General features: G+C 38.9%; 1 protein-coding gene across 4 annotated transcripts in view; it reads left to right on the top strand.

The window, feature by feature from the left end:
• Positions 1 to 23,708, top strand: part of ptprub (protein tyrosine phosphatase receptor type Ub) — a 195,339-nt gene that overhangs the window by 82,715 nt on the left and 88,916 nt on the right. For all 4 annotated transcript variants that reach the window (XM_068323141.1, XM_068323143.1, XM_068323142.1 and 1 more), the window contains exons 3-6: positions 3,428 to 3,699; positions 13,678 to 13,759; positions 16,310 to 16,425; positions 19,705 to 19,879. In XM_068323141.1, coding sequence (XP_068179242.1) covers positions 3,428 to 3,699; positions 13,678 to 13,759; positions 16,310 to 16,425; positions 19,705 to 19,879 — 645 coding nt within the window. The remainder of the gene's footprint in view (positions 1 to 3,427; positions 3,700 to 13,677; positions 13,760 to 16,309; positions 16,426 to 19,704; positions 19,880 to 23,708) is intronic.

Below are 23,708 nucleotides of genomic sequence, written 5' to 3'. Positions count from 1 at the left end.
CCTAATTATTTTCATCCTTTATTTTGCAATTTGTTTAGACAGAAGATTTAAAGGCTCAGCTCAGCTTTAGCTCATTTAATCAATTTCAGTAATAGCACATTATCTTCAATTATAACATTTGATTAAGATGTGAATATTATAATTACAATGACTAATTCAGTTTCCAAAGTCATCATATGAATTTTAAAAAGTAGATACCCTTTAGAATCCTATAATTTACTTATTATTAATATTATTTCATTGGCTAATGCAATCTTCTTTTTTAGAAGGGTAATTTAACAGAAGGTACATGTGCCACTGATTAGATGGTAGAAATTACTTCAAGCAGAAGAAAGAAAAGACTTCAATAGCTTTCGTTTTTGGGAATCATATAAAGGCTTAAATGAAAATGACAGACTAAAGTTTACAAGGTACAGTCTCACGGTCATGAAGTTGATGAAATCAAGGCTGACAACTTCTCAGAAAAGTCCAAAGATTTAGGTATCTGGGGAGCACCGTCTCTGTGAGTAAGGCAGTATTAGTCGCTCTGCAGCTCTTCACCTCCAGAGCTTCTTCTCAATGTGCTATTTAAACCTCATGTCTCACATTTACTAGCTACTGTCACATATTCAATCAAAATTGTACTTTTTTTGAGCCTTTAAAATATTTGGATGTGGGTTTCATAGCAGTGAGATCAGACAAATTTCTATTAAAAACATTTAATCTAAAATAATGATGGAAATAATATTACATTTTATATTTTAAAAGAAGTTGCCTTGAAATATTTTTCCACCTATTTGTAGTACATTCATGCAACACTTAAGACGCAGACATTGCCTGAAGTATCATGTTTTTTTGGCTCCAGAGCCAGTCAGACAGCCTGGACTGTCGTTACTGAATGTTTTATCATCATAGCAGTGTCGAATTCAGTGACCTTTATATTTGAATAGATTATGTGCACACACCAGCAATACCTTATTAAATAAATAAATAAATCACTTTACCTGCCTTCCAGGTGAATCTCAAAACCTGCTTGAGGTTAGCAGAATTACTGTTTCACACATCCCTCTCTGAAATTAATGTAACTTGCAAAATCAACATAGAGGTGTTAATGTCTATATATAAAATAGGGGGCACACATCCAGGATTTAACAAGCGGTGAGGACAGTACTGCTGCAGCACATCAGCACTTTGCTATTATTTTATGAGTCCCTTGTGGGCCTGGAGGGTGCAGGAGGGAAGAATTCTTAAAGATCTAATTAAGCAAAGCAAAATGAGAGGGCTGAGATCCCCACCTCAGGATGAGACATAAATCAGGGGCTGTTGACAGTGGGCTACAGGGCAATGGGGCTTGGTGAGAAAGGCCACGCATTTGCCATCAGGTATTGACCGTCCCTATATCTCTTAGGTTCTCTGTTTAACATCTTTAAAACTCAGGGTAAACGTATCTGAATTACCATCATCCTCATCTAAAAAAAGAAAAAAGAAATTAAATATACACACACACTTACACACAGTGCGCCCTCACGCATTCGTGCACCAACGGTTGCAACTCCACCTCATCAAGGATTTTTGGTAGTCAGTGACGTGATACCGTAAATGCATTCTATTGGCTAACGGTATCCAGAAGTGCGCTACATTCCGTCAGTCACGGACTTTCGTGAGACACAAAAGTGCTTTAAACAGTCGAGTGTGAGTAAAAGTAATACAGATAGAAGGTGGTTTAATATCAGTATGGGGAGGTTCATAAATGTTTAAATTACCGTAAATAACAAGATAAATAGATCACGATCTGGATCGCGGATTCCTCAATCGGATGTGGTTCCTGGAACAAATTCACCGCAAAAAACGAGGGCGCACTGTGTGTGTGTGTGTGTGTATATACTGTATATACATATATGTGTATATACTGTATATATCCTTTGCCAGTTATGCTTCTCAATTTAGAGATGGGGTTGGTGTGGGAGGTAGAGATTTCTTTGCCTGCCATTCAATATTTGCGTGCTATTACATCAAGTTTAGAATAAATGTCTTCAGGACACCTGGCGCCAAGGCTGTGACTGCCTGGTCTCAGAGGCTCATTTCTGACCGAGAACAGAAAGACCTTGGAGTACAAAGACAACAGGCTTGATTATGTGAGTACACAGGAAGGTCTCCAACATTGTTGTGCTAATCACGTTAGCGAGCACAGACTCAAGGCAGGACAGATGCTCGGCAAAGGGCAATAGGGTTATGTTATCCTGATTAGAGTAGGCTTTGGGGGATTTTGAGAATCTCGTTTCCTACCTCAGCATCGCCTTGGAGAGGAGAAAAGAGCCATCAGTTCATTTCTGCTCAGTCTGTTTGACTTTTTGTCCTATTCCTCACATGTTCCTGTGATCCTCTCAAGTATTCACACAAACTAATGCCTTAGCCAACATCAGTTGTGCGGTTTTATTCAACAGGGTACATTTTTCTCACGTTATCAACCACCTACCTGGAACTTACACAGATGAGTAAGTTCCAGAAGAATTACTTCATTTTTCTTCACATTAATTCACCCTTTTAAAATGATTATTTTGTGGATTCTTTTTTGTGACATGATTGCTTAGGCTCATTAACTCAAATCTCACATTTGCTAATATACAACTCCCATCACTTATCTGAAACCGTCTAATTGAAATTTTCACATTAGAAAGATTTTGAAAATTCTTCATCTGAATAACCTGCAAATACCATGAATAAATACCATAAAAAGATCACATCATAACTAAAAGAACTCTGACCAATGAGTATCTTTTTTCAGCCGCCTGTGGAGACAGGGTTCGCTGCAACACCAATGTCAGATGGTTTTAAATGTACATTTATTAAAAATCATCAAGCACTGCAGATATTTTAAACTACATGTTTCACTGCCACTCATGACCATATATGACAACTTGTTTAGGAGGAACACAATAAGCCAAAAATAACTAACAAATGACTTATTGATATGATGATCTGACGAAAAGTCTTGGATGAGAGGCGAAACATTTTCAAGAAACTTTCTTTAAGTCCAGTGGATTGATTTAAACAGCTTTGGATGATATGATGATATGTTTTCAAACCAATCGTCCTGATGATTCTGGCAAATAGATAGATAGATAGATAGATAGATAGATACATAGATACATAGATACATAGATAGATAGATACTTTATTAATCCCGGAGGAAATAGTATTACGTTAGAAAAATACATGCAGAAATATAGGAAAAAAACGCAAAATTATGCAAACAAACTCGCTCTGAGCAAATGAAACTGCAGCCTGCTCGCGCTTGCGCAGAAGAAGGATGGCAACATGTTTGTTCTGGTCCTGGTTTGATACAGATAAGGCAACATGTGTGACAATGTTTACAGATGGTGCGCTGTTGTGGTCTATAAAAATGGCAATGTTATAGCTGAATTATTTTTTTTTCTGCTCTTTCTAGGGTCCTACATGTTGGTGAACTCCTCTCAACATGCCGTGGGTCATCGAGCTCAGATGCTGCTGCAGACACTGAGTGAAAATGACACACACTGCATCCAGTTCAGCTACTTCCTGTACAGTCGTGATGGCCACAGTCCAGGGGCTCTGCGGGCTTATGTTCGAGTCAATGGCGGTCTACTTGGTGATCCGGTGTGGAACACATCGGGATCTCATGCCAAACAGTGGCACCAGGTTGAACTGGCTGTCAGCACCTTTTGGCCTAATGAATACCAGGTACAAATTTCTCTTAATTTCCCTCCGGGGATCAGATTAGTTCATAAAATTAGAAAAAAAAAAGGTCTCATTCTGGCTTCTGAGACATGTATTTTACTTGCATGTGATGATGGCACTGATGCATCTTTCAAACTGATCAGATCTGCAGTGATTTTGATTTCAACATGTGTTAATGAAAACAGGTTATCTTCTAACTGTTAGATAAAGACCTGCTTAACCATTGACCAACATCTCAAACAGTTTTGCTGCACCGCGGAGCTCTGGTAATTACCACTTACTTTAGCCTTGAGCTGAATCTGGTGTTAATTACAACATTTGAATTTAATAAGCATTGATTCCCTAGTGAATGCAGCTAATGTTAGCACTGGAGGGCTTTAACTAGGCCTCTTGTGACCGTGTCTGATGGAGATTCTACCCACTGAGGCCTTTGTAGTGTTTATTCAGCCAACCCAGGAATGTGAATGGAATACGAATACTTACAGCACATGAACATTGACTACCGTCTGTTATGGGTGTCTTATGTGCTATAGCTTTTAGATGGCACAGTTAGGTGAGCAGGAGGGTTATTTATCTATTAATATACAGTAATTTATTTTGTCTACAGCTGTTGTCAAATCTGTCAAAAAGCAATTTAGTCAAGTATTGTGTATTTTATCAAGAACTGGCAACTCCCTGATTTAATTAAATTCTGTAGCCATGCAGGATCTAACCTTCATGATGTAAATAGTAGTTCTTTGTGTTATTGCCCAAATGTAAGGTGACACTATCCGACCAACCTAAAACAGACTATAACTGTATGGTTAATTGTTCACGTAGAGGAACACTCACACATAAACATCTAGTAAAATTAAGGTTAAGTGTTTTCCTTACATGCTTACTACTGCTATTGAATGCATTGAGCACAGAGCTGTGATCTCTCTCTTATGACACTAACCATTATCCTACCCTATCATCACATAGCCAGGTAAAGTCATGAAATCTTGAACATAAAACTAACATGTTCTGGCTTATTTTCTCTTTCTCTGTCAAGTGCTATTTGCCTGTGTGTGTATCACCACTGTTCTCTTCATCTTCGTTTTTCCACTCCATTAAAGTTATTTTCTATCTTGTAACACAGACCTGCAAATATCTCATGAAACATTGAGGGCTTATTGGTGAGTCAGAATTTCAGAATTGTGCTGTGGCTTCCAATGAGAGGCTCCTGTCAGGAGAGGGATATTTATAATGGGCTTATGAGGAGGAGGAGATGATGCTGAAGACAGGCCAGTCAGTACAGAAGAGGGAGATGGGCCAAACACTTAGATTATTAGATAAATTAGTATCAACAGTGCAGCCTTTTAATGGAACACCTTGAACTGCTAATGCCCTAACTTTATTCTTATGATGGGGGAACATAGGGTTCAGATTTATTGGATTAAATGCCATCACCAGGTATTGGCATCATTAGACAAAACAAATGTAACTGTGGTATGTAGGAAATATTATTTCACATTTTACATAACCTGAGCTTTGCTTGTGCTTCTTGTCACTGCTAAAATAACAAAACAATCCGCTCGTCAATGTCATTTGTATCACACTTTATATAGCTAATCTTTCGGCAGTCAACAACCTCTTCACTGTGGGACGACACAGGGTCTTATGTTGACAACACTTATCCCCCTGAACACAGAAAAATTATAGGAGGAAGTGTAACAATGAATACCCTTTAATGCTTTTTACGCAATGAAAATGTTAAAAGGAGAGTAATTGGAGTCTCTAATATCCCAGCAAGCATCACTGCAGTTCTCTTGAAATTCACATGAGACTAACTCTAAGATTTTGGGTCTTGTGTGCGAAAGGGTTTTTTTTCTATTGGCTACGGAGCAAGTCAAATTGAATCAGTACAGATTCAGTTCATTGGAAGATTTATTTGAACTTACAAAGCACTCCTTCAAAGCAGAGGTGACAAATACACACTTATCATTTTCTCTGAGTAACTAGTCCCAGAAGAACACAAAAATTCAGAAACTTTTTTATTTTCTGCGTAACTTAGAATGTCATGACATGCAAACAATAAACTCTGGGTTATAAATGGTATCAAGGCCAGTCTGAATAAGAGGAGCACATTTGAGAAGAGATTGGAATAGTACAGGTGGCACTGAAAGTAAAAATCAAGCATCAAAACAGCTGAAGAATCTCCTTTCCAGGAAGACTACTGGCCCAAATGGTGACCATCCCAGGGTGTTCACAGCCTGTGCTCCTCAGCTGAGTGGAATATTTCACTGTGTCTTCAGCATAACCTGAGCTTGGCTTGTTCTGATTGCCATTGCCAAAATAACAAAAGAATCCACCCGTCATTTACACCACATTTTATATGGCTACTATTTCAATAGTTGAAAACCTCTTTTCTGTGGGATGACAAGAGTCTACCAACACATATCTCAGAGAAGACAAAAAAAAATTAAAATCAAGAATGTGAGAAGACAGCTGAAGGATCTCCAAACAGGGGTGTTTGAAGTCTGTGCTCCCCAACTGAGTATTTGACTGTGGCTACAGCATGAACTTTCAGAGGGTCCATCCATGGAAGATATCTTACCTCATTCCAGTGCCTAAGAAATCTATTCCCAGTAGATCCTGGCTTCTCATGAAGATGATGGAGGGTCTTGTTCTGGAGCAGGTCAGGGTTATAGTAAGGCCCTGCAGTTTAGTGAAAAGTCCTCGCTAGGAGTTTAGGATGCCATCATCTTCCCAATGAACAGAGTCAGTGCTCACCTGGACAGGCTGGCGAATCGTGTGAGAGTCAGGTTCTTTGACTTATCCAGTGCCTTCAATATATCCACCCAGAAGCTAATAATGATACATGGGGATTTCCCACTTATGTCCCGGATTGTTGACTACCTGGCTGGCAGACCACAGTATGTATGAGTCAAACAGAGTGGTTAAAAACTCCCTGCAGAGGAGAGTCCAGCCTCTTCTCCTCTTTACCCACTACACAACACATTTCAACAGCTGTATGAAGTCCAACCACCTTTATAAATTTTCTGATAGTTGGATGCAGTAGCAGGAGTGATGAGGACGATACAGGACTGTAGTGGGGACAGTTGGCACATGATGTGATCTGAACCATCTACATGTCACTGTGGCAAAGACACAGGAGGTGTCTGAGTTGGACCCCAGGAGGGCCAAGGTACCAATCCCTGTTTCTACCCAGGGAATGCGTGTGTAAATTGTGGAAGAGTAGCTGGAGGTTTACCTTCACAATAAATTGATCTTCTCTAAGAGCGTCAATCCAGTCTACAAAAAGGGACAAAGCAGTCTTTATTTCCCTGAGGTCCCTTAACATCTGTCAGATGAAGGAGAGGATGTCATACAAATTTGGGGTGGCCTGTGCAACATAACGTACTGTGTGCTGCGGCAGCATTAAGCAACCGCTAAATTACTCTGAAGATTACTACTTTCATAATTAATGGTGCTATTGCTATTTATGTCCTGCCAATGTCTGTGTGATTAAAAAAACATCTGTCATAATCACCAATACTGAAAAAATGCTGAAAATCAGCCAGATTGTATTTGCTCACCTTTCTGATGATTTGGAACATTCTCGATTGTTTACAACTTCATTATTAATCACTTTAAAAGTTTCAGTGCACAGTTTTCAGTCTTGTTCTTATGTTCTTGTTGCCATTTGTTGTGTCAAAATTCATGAGTTCAGAAATGCCCACTAATCAATCACTAAAAGGTTGCCTTTTAAATTCATATCAGAGTCAACAGACACACATCACTTCCTCCTATCACAGCTGTGGAACTGTGATTTGGAGTTCAATGGATTTTGCGGTGGAAATTGAAGAGATCACCTTGAGATGTCTTCAGTTAAGATACGTGTGTCTGGTAGACCTTGTATATTTCTCTCTGTGACTGTGAGAAGTGTTTGCAGTACCTGTAGAATCTGCCATCAAATATTAAAAATGTTATACAGCCTGCCAAGACAGCCAAGAGCAAGAAACATGTTCCCCTCTGCTCCTTTCCATCTATAACTTTATTTTTTTACTACCATTTATTCTTTCAGATGTCAAATTGTTTCCGATTTGCTTTCCCTGTCTCACATTACTTTGTCCACGTGTTGATGTTTTATAAATTATTCATTCCTGTTGCCTTAGGTTGTAGTCTTTCTGAGTACATTACTCATATTAGAAGTCATATGAAAAGTGCACAACAACCTGTCTTTTCAGTCTAATCAGTAATTGTGTCACTGTAAGTCATTAAATTGCCTCATATAGCAGGAGTTCACTTTAGGATAAAAGTAAAAACTTCATCAAAACCTCACCTTACTTTCATCCACATACGATTTATCTCCCAGGTATTGTTCATTGGAAGTTGAGTACAGGTTCATTTCCTGTCCAATCTCATCCAATCTGTCAGGAGGGTGGTGCATCAGTGTGCGTGCTAGGAACCGAAAGTCTCTTCTGGAGGCCTGGAGTGGTTCTAATGTCTAAATCAGTAAGCATAGCTTCCAAAGTATTTGTGCCAAAAACAAACACCATACAGTGGCTAGAAAAAGTTCAGACTTTGTATTTTCTGAGTCTGCATTTTCACTGAAAAAAGAATATCTGGTACATGGTGCTAATTTTTTAGTAGCTATTTTGTTGTACTATGTGAGCTGGGCAAGTACTAAGAGGTCAAATGAAATCATACAGAACTCTAATTGTTTGATGCTAAGCATGTTACTTTAGCAAATGCTAGCTTTTAAATTGCAACTGCTCATTGAGGAGGTACATATGTTAAACAGCTGATGTGAAAATCATGAGAGGTGTGTGTCTCACATTGAAGACTGCACCGTGACAGCTTTCCACAGCATCCCATGTACCCTAAGGCGCCAACAACCTACAATGGAAAAGCAGCAGAAAACTGCTGAGCTCAGTTAACTTGAGTCGAGAAGAGCTGGTATTACACAGTAGCACGCAGCATATTCCAGCTATTTAGTAGCTGGTTCTGTCCTCAAAACAGCTGAAACTCAGGCTGGGAAAATGGATAAAGACTGTGGGTTTAAGCCACTATTGCTCATTGAATGTAGGACTAGGAAGGACTTTCGTTATGCACACCCTGTTATGTCATTATCATGATGACACTTTGGACCCACTCCTGGATATAACATTTCATAGTGGAACATCGTCATTTGTTAGTGTTGGGTATTTTTATTTCCAGTCTGGGGAATTTTTTTATTTTTTATATGTTGACTCCATGTTGATATAAAAGTCTCACAAGCCTCAATTGATTCAGAATTTTGGTCTGCTTCTAAATTTAATCAACTCTTCCTTGGCCCTTGATCCATGCAAACAAATGAAAATACATGTCAGCACGGGCAATCTCATAACCTAAAAGACAGCTCTCAGTGGCATGAGGTAAAAATGTGTTTGCTATGTTTCATGTCTTTGTTCCCGTACCAAAGGCCCTGAATCTATGAATGTAGCAAAAGGCCTCAGTGAAATACTGTAATGAATAAATTTAGACACAAGTATTCACAGACACAGACTGTTATCCTTTGGCATTTTCTACCTGAACAGATTTAGTTCAGCATGTGACCTTTTGTCTGTGAATATTTAAGGAGTTACGTATCTGTGACTCTGTTTAATGGTGAGTGAAAGCCCTCTGTGTCTAATGATGTTTCCTGACCGGAGTGGAAAAGTTAAAAGCTGCTTTATAGGATAAAATAAATTGTCTCTAGATTTGTATACATTACAAATGATTCTAAAAGCCAATATCACAGAGTAACGTAATATGTCCTCCTAATGTGCATTTTATATCAGTCGTAAATCACTGTGTGTCACATTTTTGTTTTTTTCATTGGAAAGTGCTTCCTACATTTTTATCATTTTGAAACAAAGGAGCCATTAATTTCAACAAAGTTCAGACTTATATAGTTTCATCGGGAAAGTGGCTCTCATTTAAAAATGAAATTTATCCTAAATAACCCCTTTCCCTAATGGCCTAGATGACAAAGAATTATCCGATAATCAATCTCTTCTAATCAGATTTTTGAGAGCTTTTTTGTGTCTTGTTTGTACACTATTAAGCCTAATCAGGGTTGGCTGGTGCTGATGCTTACTTATGGATAGACTTTTGTAATGAGAGTGTGTTTTTGTTTTCAGCCAATTTAGGACAAAATATTGAAGGATCTTTTATGTAATCTTTGCTGTAAATATTGTATGGTTATGTAGGGGCACAAAAAAAGTGAAAAAATGAAAATGATGAAAACAAGAAATACCTTTTTTTTTATAAGCAGCGCATCTCTTTCAGCTCGGTTTCCACCATTAACTCTGGCACAAGAACAGCCTTGGTGTCCGTCTTGGAGGTGGAGGGGAACATTCAGCTATCAGAGTGGGTCACCCCTATACTGGGACCCAGCAGCCAGGACCTTTTCTCCTGCTTACCCTTTCACATCCTCTCTCTACCCTACTTCGACCTCTTTCAGCTTTTACCTTCTCTTTCTTCTCTCTTCACACCTGGCTTTCTCTGTCTCACTCTGTCAGGAGTTTTTTGGCTGACCCCAATCTTCTCACATCCCGTCATGATGTGTCTCCGTAGGTGCCTTCAGGGTTGTGCGTGTCCTAGGTTGCTGTTATGCCAATTGTTGCCATAATCAGATGTCTTCCTTTCTGTCAAGGAAGGTAGACTATCTCTGCCCTGCTGGCTGTGACTGAAATTTAGGCCAGAGGTCCTTGAGATGTTGTCATGACTGAAATTGGGTGTGCAGGCACAAGCGGATTGTGGTGGTGAAGATAATAAGGGTGAGCTGTTGGTGTCGGTATCAAAACATTTTGAAATGTGCCTTGAGCAACGTGTTTAGGAAACAGTTGAATACAAAAAGTTGTCAGTTTCATTTCTAATGTACCAAGCTAAACGACAAAGGATATCTCATGACAGTCACTAATACAGCAGCTTAATTTAGGGCATCCAGTATTCCCACAAAAATAAACACTTTGGGACAGCATAAGTAAAACCTGCATTTTAAAACAGGAAACTGATTGTGCAGTTGTTAATATTTCCTTCTGGGTTTTTGTATTTAATATGTTTTAATCAGAACGATGCCTGTCTTACATTATTTTTAATGCGGACACATTGTTTAAAAGAAAATGGGGATGAAGAAAATATCTTCAAAATGTTCACTATTCAGTATTATCAATATACAGTATTTGTACAAAAAATTTAAATACTGATATGTTTTTGACATTACACTGATAAATGATGTGCACTGCTGAAAATCACCATTCAGAATATATTATAATGTTCTTATATGAGGGATATATTGGAATGGTTTGGATTATTCCATTAAAACAACTTGTGATGTTCCTCTGAGTGTATGATGAAAAAATATTTTTAGAAAAAAAGAAACTTACTTCAAGGTCCACTTTTTAAAAAAAAACAACAACCCTGTGTTAAAAACACATCACCAACACATGAAAAAGAATGCTCTGAATGAATTAAATCTTAGCAGTGGCAGAGATGTGGTTGATATCTTTGGATAAACTGAATTCTGAACTCTTATGAATTTATGTGCTTGTCTACTGTCTCCATAATGATAATGAATTTGAATAATGTTGAAAGCAAATATACCAAATTAATTTTCAATATACTGTACTTATATGTGGGAGGACTGAAAGATATTTTTTTCCCCTCTGCTTTTGTTAACATTGTAGGATGGCTCTTTATAACTTAAATATCTGTCAGAATAACACACAGACCTTAATGAAAAAAAAGGCATCTATAACCATGTGCAGTTTGGTGCTGATCCAAAATGAATAATGGATCCACCACATTTAAATGTCTGACTGGTACAAATCCAGTAACCTTATATTTTGGTTACAAGGCCATGAATTTAATTTTACTTTAGGCTTGGTTGAAGTAAAGGAGATGCCAGTCTAATTTGTTCATTCTTTAATTTGCGTCTTTTTCATTTCTTGATAAGTTCTCAGCAAACTTTTATGAAATTTGTGCATGAATAATTTTGGTTTTGGAAGAGTTACTTCACTTTGGATCTTATCTTATTCTGATTGTGTATCGTATCGTATGAGATACTTTAGGTCCGTTTCAACATTTTGTTAATATAAACCAAAAATATTGAGACAAGTACGACTCATGATTGGGTCTAGATCCAGATCATAATCTGAATCTGGGCGACCTTTGGAATGGGACAATCATGGTTTATGCTACAGTAACAGAAACAGATAGCTGAGATAACACACAGCCATTGAAATGGATTTCATGCATCTGTGAAAAGGTAAGATGTTGTATCTTGAGGAAAAATAGACCCACCGTTATAGAAAATCCCATTCTTATTGAAAACTCACGAACTTTAGTTGGTAAAACCTCATTCCAAATGTCGAGAGCTGGTTTCCAGTTGGATTACTTTATTTGGTGTTGTACAGATCGGGACAAACCGCGGTCATCAAGATGACATCCCCACAACGTGTGCTCTGCCCTAGGTGCAAGGACTGGTGATTCAATCAATGAATTACATTCAGGAGCGCTCCCTTTTATACTTTCAGAGCTCGCCTAATAATCAGTTGGATTTTGTTTTGACAAAGCTTGGAAACTATTTTCTGATTGTTTGGGGTTTAGTGACCATGGCGTTAGCGAAGGTGTGTGTTCTCTGAGTGCTCTGTAGTTGTGTCTTAATCCGGCTAAATGACTTTCAGCAGAATGAACCTCAGTTTTTCATAATCTCCTTCGGCGACACATGGGTGTAAACAGAGACATCAGAAACACACATTTAAAGACTAGAGGATATTTTGTGGGTGTGTGCTTCATTAAAAACCAAGAGCCAGTGGTAGTAACCATGTTGTAATAATTTGGTGTGAGTACTATGAGAAACAATAAATCAAAGATGGCCTTCAATCAAACCTGTCAGGAAGACTGTCCTTGGAGCTGCAAAAACAAACATCACCTCTGTGTCTCATAAGTCTCTCACCATTACTGGAGATGGTGATTTGATATTGATTAGGTTTTATGAGAGTTTTCGGCACATCCCAGGTTATTGTTCTACTGGACGGTATGGAGCTTTGTCCCCCCCTTGAGTCTCATGGCCCTGTGCGAGCTGTATTTTCCGCTGTTATAGCTTCACAACAGTGCGGTGTCTTGAATGTAAAATAGGGCTCATGATTCAGCCGCCACATTGTGAGCTTCCTGATAAAACTATTATTTTTCTTGGCCCTGCGGACACAAGAAAAGCTTATCTGTTTCACTGTTTTTTACATCCTGCTTCAAAGCGGTGATGTATTGTGATTGTCTGTGTTTGTGTGTTCGTCCGTTCGTTTGTTGGTTCCTTCGTTCCTTCTGATGTCTACCAAATATCTTCGCAACCGTTGCAGATAGAAAGATAAAACAAAAAACACATTATTTAGGCAGCAAAGGGGATGAAAGTGAGATGATGACCTTGACCTTGAGAAAACTAGGTCAAGGTCAAATTTCAACTTTTGTACACTCAGGAACCGAATAAGACAGAAAGAAGAGGGAAAAAGCCAGTGTAAGACCATTGATCAAAGCTAGTGCTTTGATCTACATATGCACTAGCTTTGATTTATGGTCCTACTCACACTGGCCTTCTCCATATGCACTAGTCTATGCTTTAGTTGGATCATGGGTCATTTATTAAATGATTTTGATTTGTGATTTCTTTCTTCAGAAAACGTACAGTACTATTGAAAATACTCTTTATGTGAATCTCTTTTGGATTTTGTGTCAACTTGATTATTTTGTAATTTGACCTTTATGAATAAACGTGATGTTAAAATAAGAAAAAATTAGTCTTTTATTAAATTTTTTATATAAAATTTTGAATTCAGGGCTATGTGGAATTTAAGCTGCTGTCATTAAAAAAGGGGACAGTCCTAAATTTTCTTTGGAGAATCACACCTATCTCAGTTTGGGGTCATTACATGTGCATGCTTTAGAGTCTCTGCTTATGAATGACATCTGTTCACATATTTACGCTTACTTCTACAGGTACTGATCGAGGCTACAGTTTCCAGGGAGCGGCGAGGCTACATTGCCATAGATGACATCATGGTGCTCAACTACCCATGCTGTAAGTGCCACTTGTGATAACATATTGCAAATGCAAAGTGTGCTGGAGGAAACCAGGGTTTAGTGATTTGGGGAAGACAATGTACTTCAAAGTAGTATGAAGCTTGAAGAAAATGAGAAGATGAGTGATGGGTGATCATCCTTTTACATTAATACTGCACGTTGTCCTGAGGCTCACTGCGACAGCAGTGGTGCCATTAAACACGGTGACATCCAAATGCCAACATTCCCTTCCACTTGAAAACATACCTGCTGTTCTGCCTCTGGTCTGGTTTGACATCCAAATGAATGTATTAATCAGGGAAATCTTGAATTTTCTCTCTCTCAAGTCGGGCATACTTTCATGTTCTCCAGCCTGATTGGAAGGGAAGTATGGCTCTTTGTCAGAAATCACCTACCATACAGGGGTCTTTCCGATCAAGCACTGCATTTCAGACCTTTATTTTGTAACTGATGGCTCCCTGCTGTGCAGGACTTTTTTTCTGTCAGTGGTGGAAAAATGAGTTCAGTGTGTTGCCAGACCCTGAAGACCTTGTGTAAAACATATCCATTAAGCCCACAGGACTCATACCTGGACAAAGTTCTCAGCATCGCTTGCACATTCCCTACAGACTCTACTGCTGAGTACAAGAGCTCATAATGCATTTATCAAATGTACCTTAGCAACATTAGTGTTAGGAGATACTCGAATTATTAGTGATTTATTTAACAAAAAACACCTGTGATATTGGTTGGTGCCCCTGCTGTATGTCCACCACTCCTTCCGTCAACCTGCTTCTCCCAGAGATAGCAGATGGCATCTTCTGAGTACTCCCACTGTAGCCATTAAATAATTAAGACTCTCATCAAGACCTGAGCATGCGTTATGATGTGGCACATGGCCAGCTTACATTGCTTGCCAGGGCACAGTGTGAGGAAGGATGGAATGAAAAACCAACCAAAGTAGATCAACAAGTTCTATTTTATATAAATTCTGGATAAAACATGGTTGACATTTCTGTCTTTTTATTCTCCTGAGCCATAGTCTTTGACTCCAAAACCATCACTGCACTCCCATGAAATATTTACCTCGCTAAAGAGTCCTGAGGATAAAATCTGACACATTTAACTGCCAACTTTAAGGGTTTTTATTTCATCCACACTCGTTACAGTGTTTATTTATTTTTAGCTCGCAAGCATGAATTATGAATTAACCCTAGGAGGGAGAATCTCAAAGACTTAAAGGACCCATGACTACCTGTGGGCCGCATACAGGCACCCTGTCCTACCTACAATACATGCTGCAAACAAACCATTTGTCATCTCCCCCTCTGCCAGATAATAACACAGAATATTGCAAAACTAAGTGGGGGATGTGTGAGACCCAAACATTTACTTCTTCCTGATGTTTCTGCTCCACTGTTGCTCTTCCACCTCCTCTGGTCAATCATCCAGAGTGACGTGTTGACTTCCACTATCCCACTTCTCAGAGTTGCAAGGCGGTGCTGCTGGCGTTTACCCTGTGGTTTGTCTCTGCATGGGTCTGGCTTTCACTGCTCTGTTGTTAATCAAAGAGTTGGGTGAGAGGTTACTCCCACACAGTGACTCATTGGGAGCTTCAGCCAGCTTGCTGGGAAGTTATATGTCAAAATTTGGAGGACTGATCCCTCTCTGTGGTTTACCTTCCACACATTTGCTCCCACTTTCTGCTCATCTGTAGTTTACCTCTAATCTGTCAAGTTAAAGTAATGGACACACAGTGACCCTCTTAGCAGACACATTTAGACACGCTTTACTATCAACACAAAAAAACTGTTTACACAAAAAGTTTACCTTCAAAGTTTAAGTGACCAGTGGAGTTAAATACAAAAGGAGGATAAATTAGTGCTTGGTGAAAAATAGGAATTGCAGACATTGTAATATTTTCCTTTACACATTCCCCATACTGCACAAACAACTAATCAAATGAAAGTCTATGTACAATAGGAGCATTAAATCAAGGAAGCAATTATTGTCCATTTTATATAAATCCGCAAAGGTTGAAACATCAGTTGATTTAGGGGTGACCGATGGTCTAATGGTTTTCACTTTTCAAGGTTTGAATCCACTTGAGAAGTGGAATTTGTTGTGAAGGTACTAGGAGCCTGGTTGCCAACAGTGTAAAAAACATGTAATATATTGGTGAGCGTATTTTCCCTTTGTTGGCCTTGTGATGAACTTCTGAATTGTCCAGGGCGTTCTACCTACTGCCCATTGTCAGCCTGGGAAGCTGTGAATGTTGGGATGCCGATAGTGAAATGATGAAGTGTGCAACCCCATAGAAAGACAAGTTGAAGGGAGCTGTTTTATGATTTAGGTTAATGCTGGTGAATAAATTATGATCAAGCGCTGGCTTAAAGTAGCTTTACCTCAAGGAAAAATGCCTGAAATGACTCTATGCACTTGAGAAAAAAACAACTAAAACAAAAACAAAAGTCTTGTTAAAGCTGCTTCTTAACTGACATTGTGAATGGCTGAAAGGTAATGGAGTTGTTCGATCTCACTGTGTTTCTGTCTACTTCTGTATCTTTAGATAAGGCACCACATTTCTCCCGTCTAGGGGATGAAGAAGTCAACGCTGGTCAAAATGCAACCTTCCAGTGTGTTGCTGCTGGCAGGGCATCAGAGGCGGAGAAATTTCTCCTGGAGGTCAGTAGTTCAAAGCTAAAGCTGTTGAACCTGTGTGTCTGATTTTGGTGGGTGTGGCACTGTTTTATATTTTACATATATTTTACATCTAAACTATAACTAACATTCCAAAAATAATCCTAGTTTTAGGTTAATAGATGCCTGACTGAAGTATTTCACATTACTGACAGACCAAAGCCTCCAATCCCTCCTACAAAGAAACATACCACACCAAGATGAAATCAAACAAAGTGATTGTATATTTATGAAATCTTCTGAGTGTTTAGCCGTTTTCTTGTCATTTTGCATCTCTTCACAGTCATTATACACATTTGTATTGTGTTTTATTCTTTGTAATGTCTCTTTTTTGGGGTATTGCATCTCACTGCAGCATTGTGTGTCTGATTGGCACACTTTTGCTGACCTCAGGCACCCATACCGTGTTCCTGATACTGGAAAATGTGTGACATTTTACATCTTTTTAAATCTTTGTGGAATTATTTGCAGCCATTTGTCATGTCTTTGGAGTTTTTTTGTGTCTGTTTGCCCTGGACTTTTGAAATTGCTCACACTTGAGGTAAATCTTTGGTTGAACACATTTCGAGTGTATCCAATGACGATGTTTGAAAGTTGAGAGCCCTTAATAACTATTAAAACCTGTTTTCTCTCATTATGTGTCCCAGACGTATTTGTGCTGAAATGAAGTTTCTAGACAGAGTTCTAATGCTGTGAAGGCCATCATGGCTTTGGTGTCTCTCTGCTCCACTGCTTTTGAAAAGTCTTGTTCCTTCTAGGATCGTTCTGTTCTTTACTTTTTTCACTGCCTTCATGCTTATATTCAGATGAAGCACTATGCTTTAGATTTGTGGCTTTTCATCTAAATTGTCTTACTCAGTGAAGGTCAGATACAGGTACAGTCATTAACTCTGGTTGTAATAATACTGTGGTCTTAAATTCTTCCTCCTCATCTAGCCCTTCTTAAAGGACCACACATCATTTTGCAGTTATTTTTTTCATTGCAGTCATCATGTAAACATACATATATTATATTCGAATATACATACGTATGTTCGCTGTTTTCACCAACATGCCACTGCTGATAACAGCCTGTTTTTTTTCAATGCTGACCTCATGCACCAGTACCATGTTCTTGATACTGGAAAATCTGTGATTTATGTAATGGAGGCATCCTTTCCATCCTTCTGAATGCTTCATCAAATCCTCTCATTTGGTCACAACTCAAGGAGGAAGACAAATGCTTTGGGTAATTAGCTAGCATAAACCATACATATGCCTGTTTAATAATTCTCCAGGCCACTGGAATGCTCCCTCTTTGCCTCTCCGCTACCTTTTATCATCCTCATCATCATTTTTCTGTCTGCTTTGTCTGTCTCAACAGTTGCAGGATGAGTTCATATCTATGTTGTTTTCTGTTGTGCCCTTTTGTGTTTGCCATACCAGCTGCGGCACAGTCTCGGCTTCACACGCCTGATGGATTAGCAGATCGTTTTACCGTTTCCGTGCCAATTAGCCACAGCCAGATTGTTTACGTGACATGAAGTGATCTCATTTATCCTGATTTCTCCTCCCTCCTATAATCCACAGGCTAGGCAGTGAACTGGAGATAGATGAAGCACAGCAAGGATGTCCAAAAGTATTTTTCTTTTTTCTTTTCTTGTGGTCACAAGATTTGTTTCTTGCCCTACTGTAATCAGCGACCATGTGTTGTGTTTTCCTTGCAAAGCCTGGGCACAGGGTTTGTCTGGGTTTTTGAAGGCTTTTTTCATAAGTGCTATACAAGCAAATCGCAGATGACCTAGTGTAACCCAAAGGGTTGATGAAAAAGACAAGTATCACATCCACCGTTTCACACTAAGAGCATGGCCTGAAAACACGAGAACAAATGTCAGATTCTGTGAGTTTGTTGAGGCTACAGGGACTTCACAGATGCTCACAGTGGTATTAATGGTGGGGAACAATGTCAAGAATTCCTTTCATGGTGCACCAGTGTAGTTTGATGCCCTTTCTCTTTTTTCTATCATGCTTTCTCTCTGTTTCACTTTCTTCCCCAACTTAGTGGTAGTGTTTATCACCCTGTGTGACAAAACAGATGTGACTATGATTTCTTTTTGTGCTTCACACGAGAACACAAAGCTTTCACCACCTCTCATTCAATCACCTATTTGCTTTACTGATTAAACCTCAATACATTAGGCCCATGTGCCTCCCAGGGTAACTGCAGAGCAGCTAAATCCTCTGTTATACCAACATTTCTCACCAAGGATGATGGTGGTTATAGATGTGTACCATTAAGGGACAGCACTCATGACATGTATTGGCCCCATAATCACTATTATTTTAACAAGACTTAATTTGTATTTTAGTAAAGCCTGTATGATTGTCATATTGCCCGATTTAATCAAAAAAGATGGCCGTGATATTTTAATCAAATTGCACACAATTGGACTTCTAAATCACATTACAATAAGAATCAACTCAGATAGCAAGCTGATTGTCACTGGTGTTCTCTGGACAGTAACTGCATTCCACTTTCATCGCAGGCAAAAGGCAATAAAGTGTGTGTGTATCTTCATTTAAGAAAATTAACATATATAAAGGTATTCCAGAACAAAGTATAAATATGAAAACAGGACAGAAAGTTCAGAAGTAAAGAGCAAGTCCACTAAAACAGTACAAATAAATTTTTCAGCTGGCTCTATCCAAATAATATTGCAACATAAAACATTAGATCTCACACAATTAGGTCTTATGGAAAAATAATGTCTAGTTCCGCTTCAATAACTTTACAACAGTACAGATATCTGTGCCTGAAGAGCGATGGAGAGCTTTTTAAATACCGACACATATTTAGTTTTTTTTTTTGTTTATAGCAAACCATCTTATTTTACACATAATTCTTTTTTGCACTCATCTTTACACGTACAGTTAAGGTGAGCTGGCACATTGAGTGTTATAGGCAATTGTGCAAACAGATTTACAGGAGGCAATGTTTAATCAGGTGCATGTCTTGCATTAAATCATGAGAAGTGTAGGATTAAAGGTTTCAGAGCTACCTTATGCTCGAGATATCTTTGCCTATGCCTCAGCTTCAGCCATTCTTTTTCAACAACTGTAAGAGTGTAAGTGTAAGAGTGTGTTTTAGTTCATATAAGCATCCTTTATGTGCGTGTAACCTTTGCACATGATGAAACATACCACAAATACCTGTGTGTGAGCGAGAGATGTAGAGAATATGATGACCTGTTCTGTTTTCTCTGACACTGTCCTCTTGCTTTCCAGAGACTTAATGGGGACATTTTAACAACAGCGTCTGTCAAGCACTTGAGTCACCGGCGCTTTGTGGTGTCCTTTCAACTGGACAGTGTCCAGCGAATGGATCAAGACCTTTACCGTTGTGTTACTCAGTCCCCAAGGGGCTCTGGGGTCTCAAACTTTGCTGAACTTGTCGTGAAAGGTAAATCTTTGTCTCCTGTTGTTCTCTTTTGGTCCGTGTTCTTTTGTTTCTTTCATACCAACCTGTTGTTCTTGATGATAAAATTATTTGTTATGCTCAGTCACAATAATGATTTTGACTGAGCATTAAACATTAAATTGATTATAAAGAGCAATGGTACCCACTCATTTTCAAAGCATTTAAAATTACCAGTATAACATAATTTGTGTGCGATGTGTGAAATTGTAGACACCTACTTCAAATTGATCTCAATAAAACTCTATCTCAAATTTTATAGTGCTCGAAACACATGAAGGCTGTCTGGATGGCAAATACAATCTCCCTGACATGTTGTTTTCTGAGCTGGGTTGTCAAATAGGCTGCCACACTCAGTTTCTCAGCTCTATGTCAAAAAGCTGTTCACTTGACTTGGACTCCTGCAGCCTCTGTCATATCATGTATCGCAGATCATGACCTCACTCCCATTACTCACTCCAAACCCCACAGCCACCATTTTGACAGTGTATTAATGACGTGGCTGTGGGATGACTTGATGGCATAACAAAATCCAGCCCTCAGCAAAAGAAAGATGAGGCAGGGAAAATGATAAGAATTCCCATCTGCTTGTCTCCAACTGTATGTTTCTGTACCGATTTTCGAAAAAGAAAACAACTGACTAATGCAAGAGCATTAATGTGTAAAATGCATTTTAGCAATGCTGCAGGACTCAATTAATAGTGGCATCAGTTGGTCCAAAGCTAAAGAGCCAGCATACTTTGCTTGGGAAATTTATTTTAAAGCGTTCGTGGTTACCAGAGGATATACAGTATTAAAACCTTCCATTGTTATGTAGTAATTAAAGTACTATTTACAAGTATTAGAATCACTTCATTTTATCCATAAAAAAAAAACAACTAAATGAATGTTACACGTCCATCTCTATTTCCACATTTCTGCGACTTGCGCAAGTCAATTATGTCATTTGGTTGTACTTACCCGGTTTTGAGAAGAGAATTTAACTCCTTTTATTTGCATTAGTAAAACTGAATAAAAAGTCAATCAAATAATTTATCAGTTATTTGTATGACATTCAGCAGCTTATATTTCAGAATTATGACATCCCTGTCAGGCGGTGCAGTGGTTATCGCTGTCTCCTCACAACACGGGGGGTCCGGGTTCGAGTCAAGCTCTGTACGGAGTTCATGACATTCTCATTACCGTCAGCTGTCCTAGGTGTTTACATGTTATCATGTTGTGATAGCCTAACAGAGTTAACGTGGTTGTAGACTCATTTTGTTTTGTTGAAATAAATCTGGTTGACGACTCTTTGTGATTTAGCCTGATTGCCACAGGACAGAAATGAGCCCCTCTGCCATATTAAACTGTTACACCAGCACTGGCAGTGAAGACAGCTAGAAATAGGAGGCCATGAAATCCCATTAGTATGCTCAGCAACCATTTCAGTATAATTGTATCCACATGGTTGTTGCTTTCCTAACTTATTTTTTAAAATGATCTTTACAGAGATTGTTAGTTGTGGTTCAGTTCATTCTCTACCCAGAATGGATATACGGTGGCTTTGTGTAAATCATGTTCACATCAACATGCTAATAACCGGTAAAGATAAGGGGAAGCTAACCATCATCTTAATGAGTTGGATACACTCATTTTGGTATCATGGTAAAGGTCGGTTCTTGTCCCTAGGGAACAACAATGTGTCCATATAGTTAAGGGTATGTGGGCGAGCACATACCTATTTATATGTTGCCATGTGTCTGGGTGTATTTCCAAAAAAACTCAAATTCTGTCAAAATGTTGTGCATAGTTGAAGTGTCAGCATCACCTGTCAATCATACTTACGACCCACTAGATTGTGTGGTGGTATCTGCATGGACTTGAATTTTCGTCTTGTTAATATCCTTTTTTGCTGTGTTAGGGACATTTCTGCACATCAGCAGTGTGCTGAGGTTGGAGGACAGGCTGGTTACAAAGCTGTCTCAGTTGCTCTCATCTACTCTGTATCATGCATGTCAAAGGAACTGGATGTGCGTTTCATATGCGCTTTGTTGGGATTTGCAAAGAATTCAGCATTTCAGAGCAACTCTACCACAACCAGCATCAAGCCATGCCCGCTCATAAGAGTCTGATCTTCACATGCCTCTCAAATATAACTTCTTTCTTTCTTAGCAAAGCATTTTCCATGGCCATAGCCTTTATGTTTGGTGTGTGTCTTTTATGTTTCTTACCATCATTAAGGTGTAAAGACTCCTGTCTACATTTTAACAAGAATAATAATATAGAAATTCATCTTCTAACCCGTTTAATCCGCTAAGGCAGGTCGCGGGGGAGCTGGTGCCTATCCAGGCAGTCTCAGGGCATGAGGCGGGGGACACTCCGGGCACGACGCTAGTGTACTGCGGAGCCACATAGAAACAAACAATCATTCACACACACACACTCCTACGGTCAATTTGGGACCGGCCAATAAACCTGAAGCGCACGCTTTTGGAGGTGGGAGGAAGCCGGAGAACACGAAGAGAACCCACGCGTTGTGAGGCGGCATCGCTAACCACTGCGCCACCTTGCCTCCCTAATATAGAAATTGTTTTGATAAAATATAGGATAAGGGCTTACTCTTTCATGTAACTCATGGCTACTTTTTAGTACCTATACACGCATACCTTATTCATTTTTGTTTATACAGCTAAAATCTGCATTGGCTGTATCAAACCACTTTTCAATGCCCATGACCAAAAAGCTAGAATTTCACCATGAAAGACGGTTTCTTGAGTTTTTTAGCATGTCAAGTCTCTTATCAATGAAATATGCCTTTTTTAATGAATAGGATAGTTTTGTGCCTTTGAATTAAATATGACCTTACATATCTGTCAGTAAATCTTACTCAGATGACTTTTCATAAAGCAATGCATCTTTATAACTCTCTATAAATCTCATGAGTATTAAACACTAGTTAGAAATGTGCCTTCACATGCAGGTAGGGTGATTGTTTAAGGCAGTGTGAAGTGGGTTCTCATTCAGAAGAATGCTCCACAGGATCATTTCTTGTCCTAAATTCCCAGGTTTAGACTTGGATGGTGGCTGATGGCTGATTTTCCTGGAACCCTTTGTCCTTCATGTTTTCAATATTTTCCTCATAAAAAACCTCAGTCAAATCATAAACTTGCCATCAAGCTTTTTCTCATAATGACCCCATCATTGGAATTTCGGTTGAATAACATTGTGCTCATTCCCACTCCGCCATGTGAATTATAGACATAACTGCAAGGTTTAATCATAATTTTTGTCCAGAGCCTCTGCTGATGGACCTGCCTGTGTTTCTCATTTGTATCCTTTCTCTTCCTTGTTTCATCCTCATCCTTTTCTTCTTCTTCCTCCTCTCTAATACGCCCATCCCCAACCCAGTGCTGCTCAGCAGCTTTAATTATATTTTGATCCTGAGCACACTTGAAGCTGCATTTTTCAGGGATGTGTAGTCTGTTACAATGCATATATCCCAGTATGAAGAAAACCGTAATTAAACACAAAAGTAGCTCTTGGAGCAAGGCTTAATTTGAAAATGGGTCTGTAAACACAACCAAACAATGAAACATATAATATTTCAAAATAAATAGAATAAATAAGAGAATGACTTCTGAGCTGTGAAATCTGAAAGAATTTGCTTTAATGCTTTAAATTTGACCCATGACTACTGCCCTTGAACCAAATTTGGATCCTGTCTTTGACAGCCCAAAGATGAGCTGCTGCAGGTCAAGGTGAAGAATTTCTCACTAGAGGTTAGATTCTAGAAATGTTGAAAGCCCACAGAAAGCAGGGTCATAATAGACAGAGA

This window comes from Antennarius striatus, chromosome 9 (assembly GCF_040054535.1).
Source record: "Antennarius striatus isolate MH-2024 chromosome 9, ASM4005453v1, whole genome shotgun sequence".
Taxonomy (NCBI): Eukaryota; Metazoa; Chordata; class Actinopteri; order Lophiiformes; family Antennariidae; genus Antennarius; species Antennarius striatus.
This window is presented reverse-complemented; position numbering and strand designations above follow the sequence as displayed.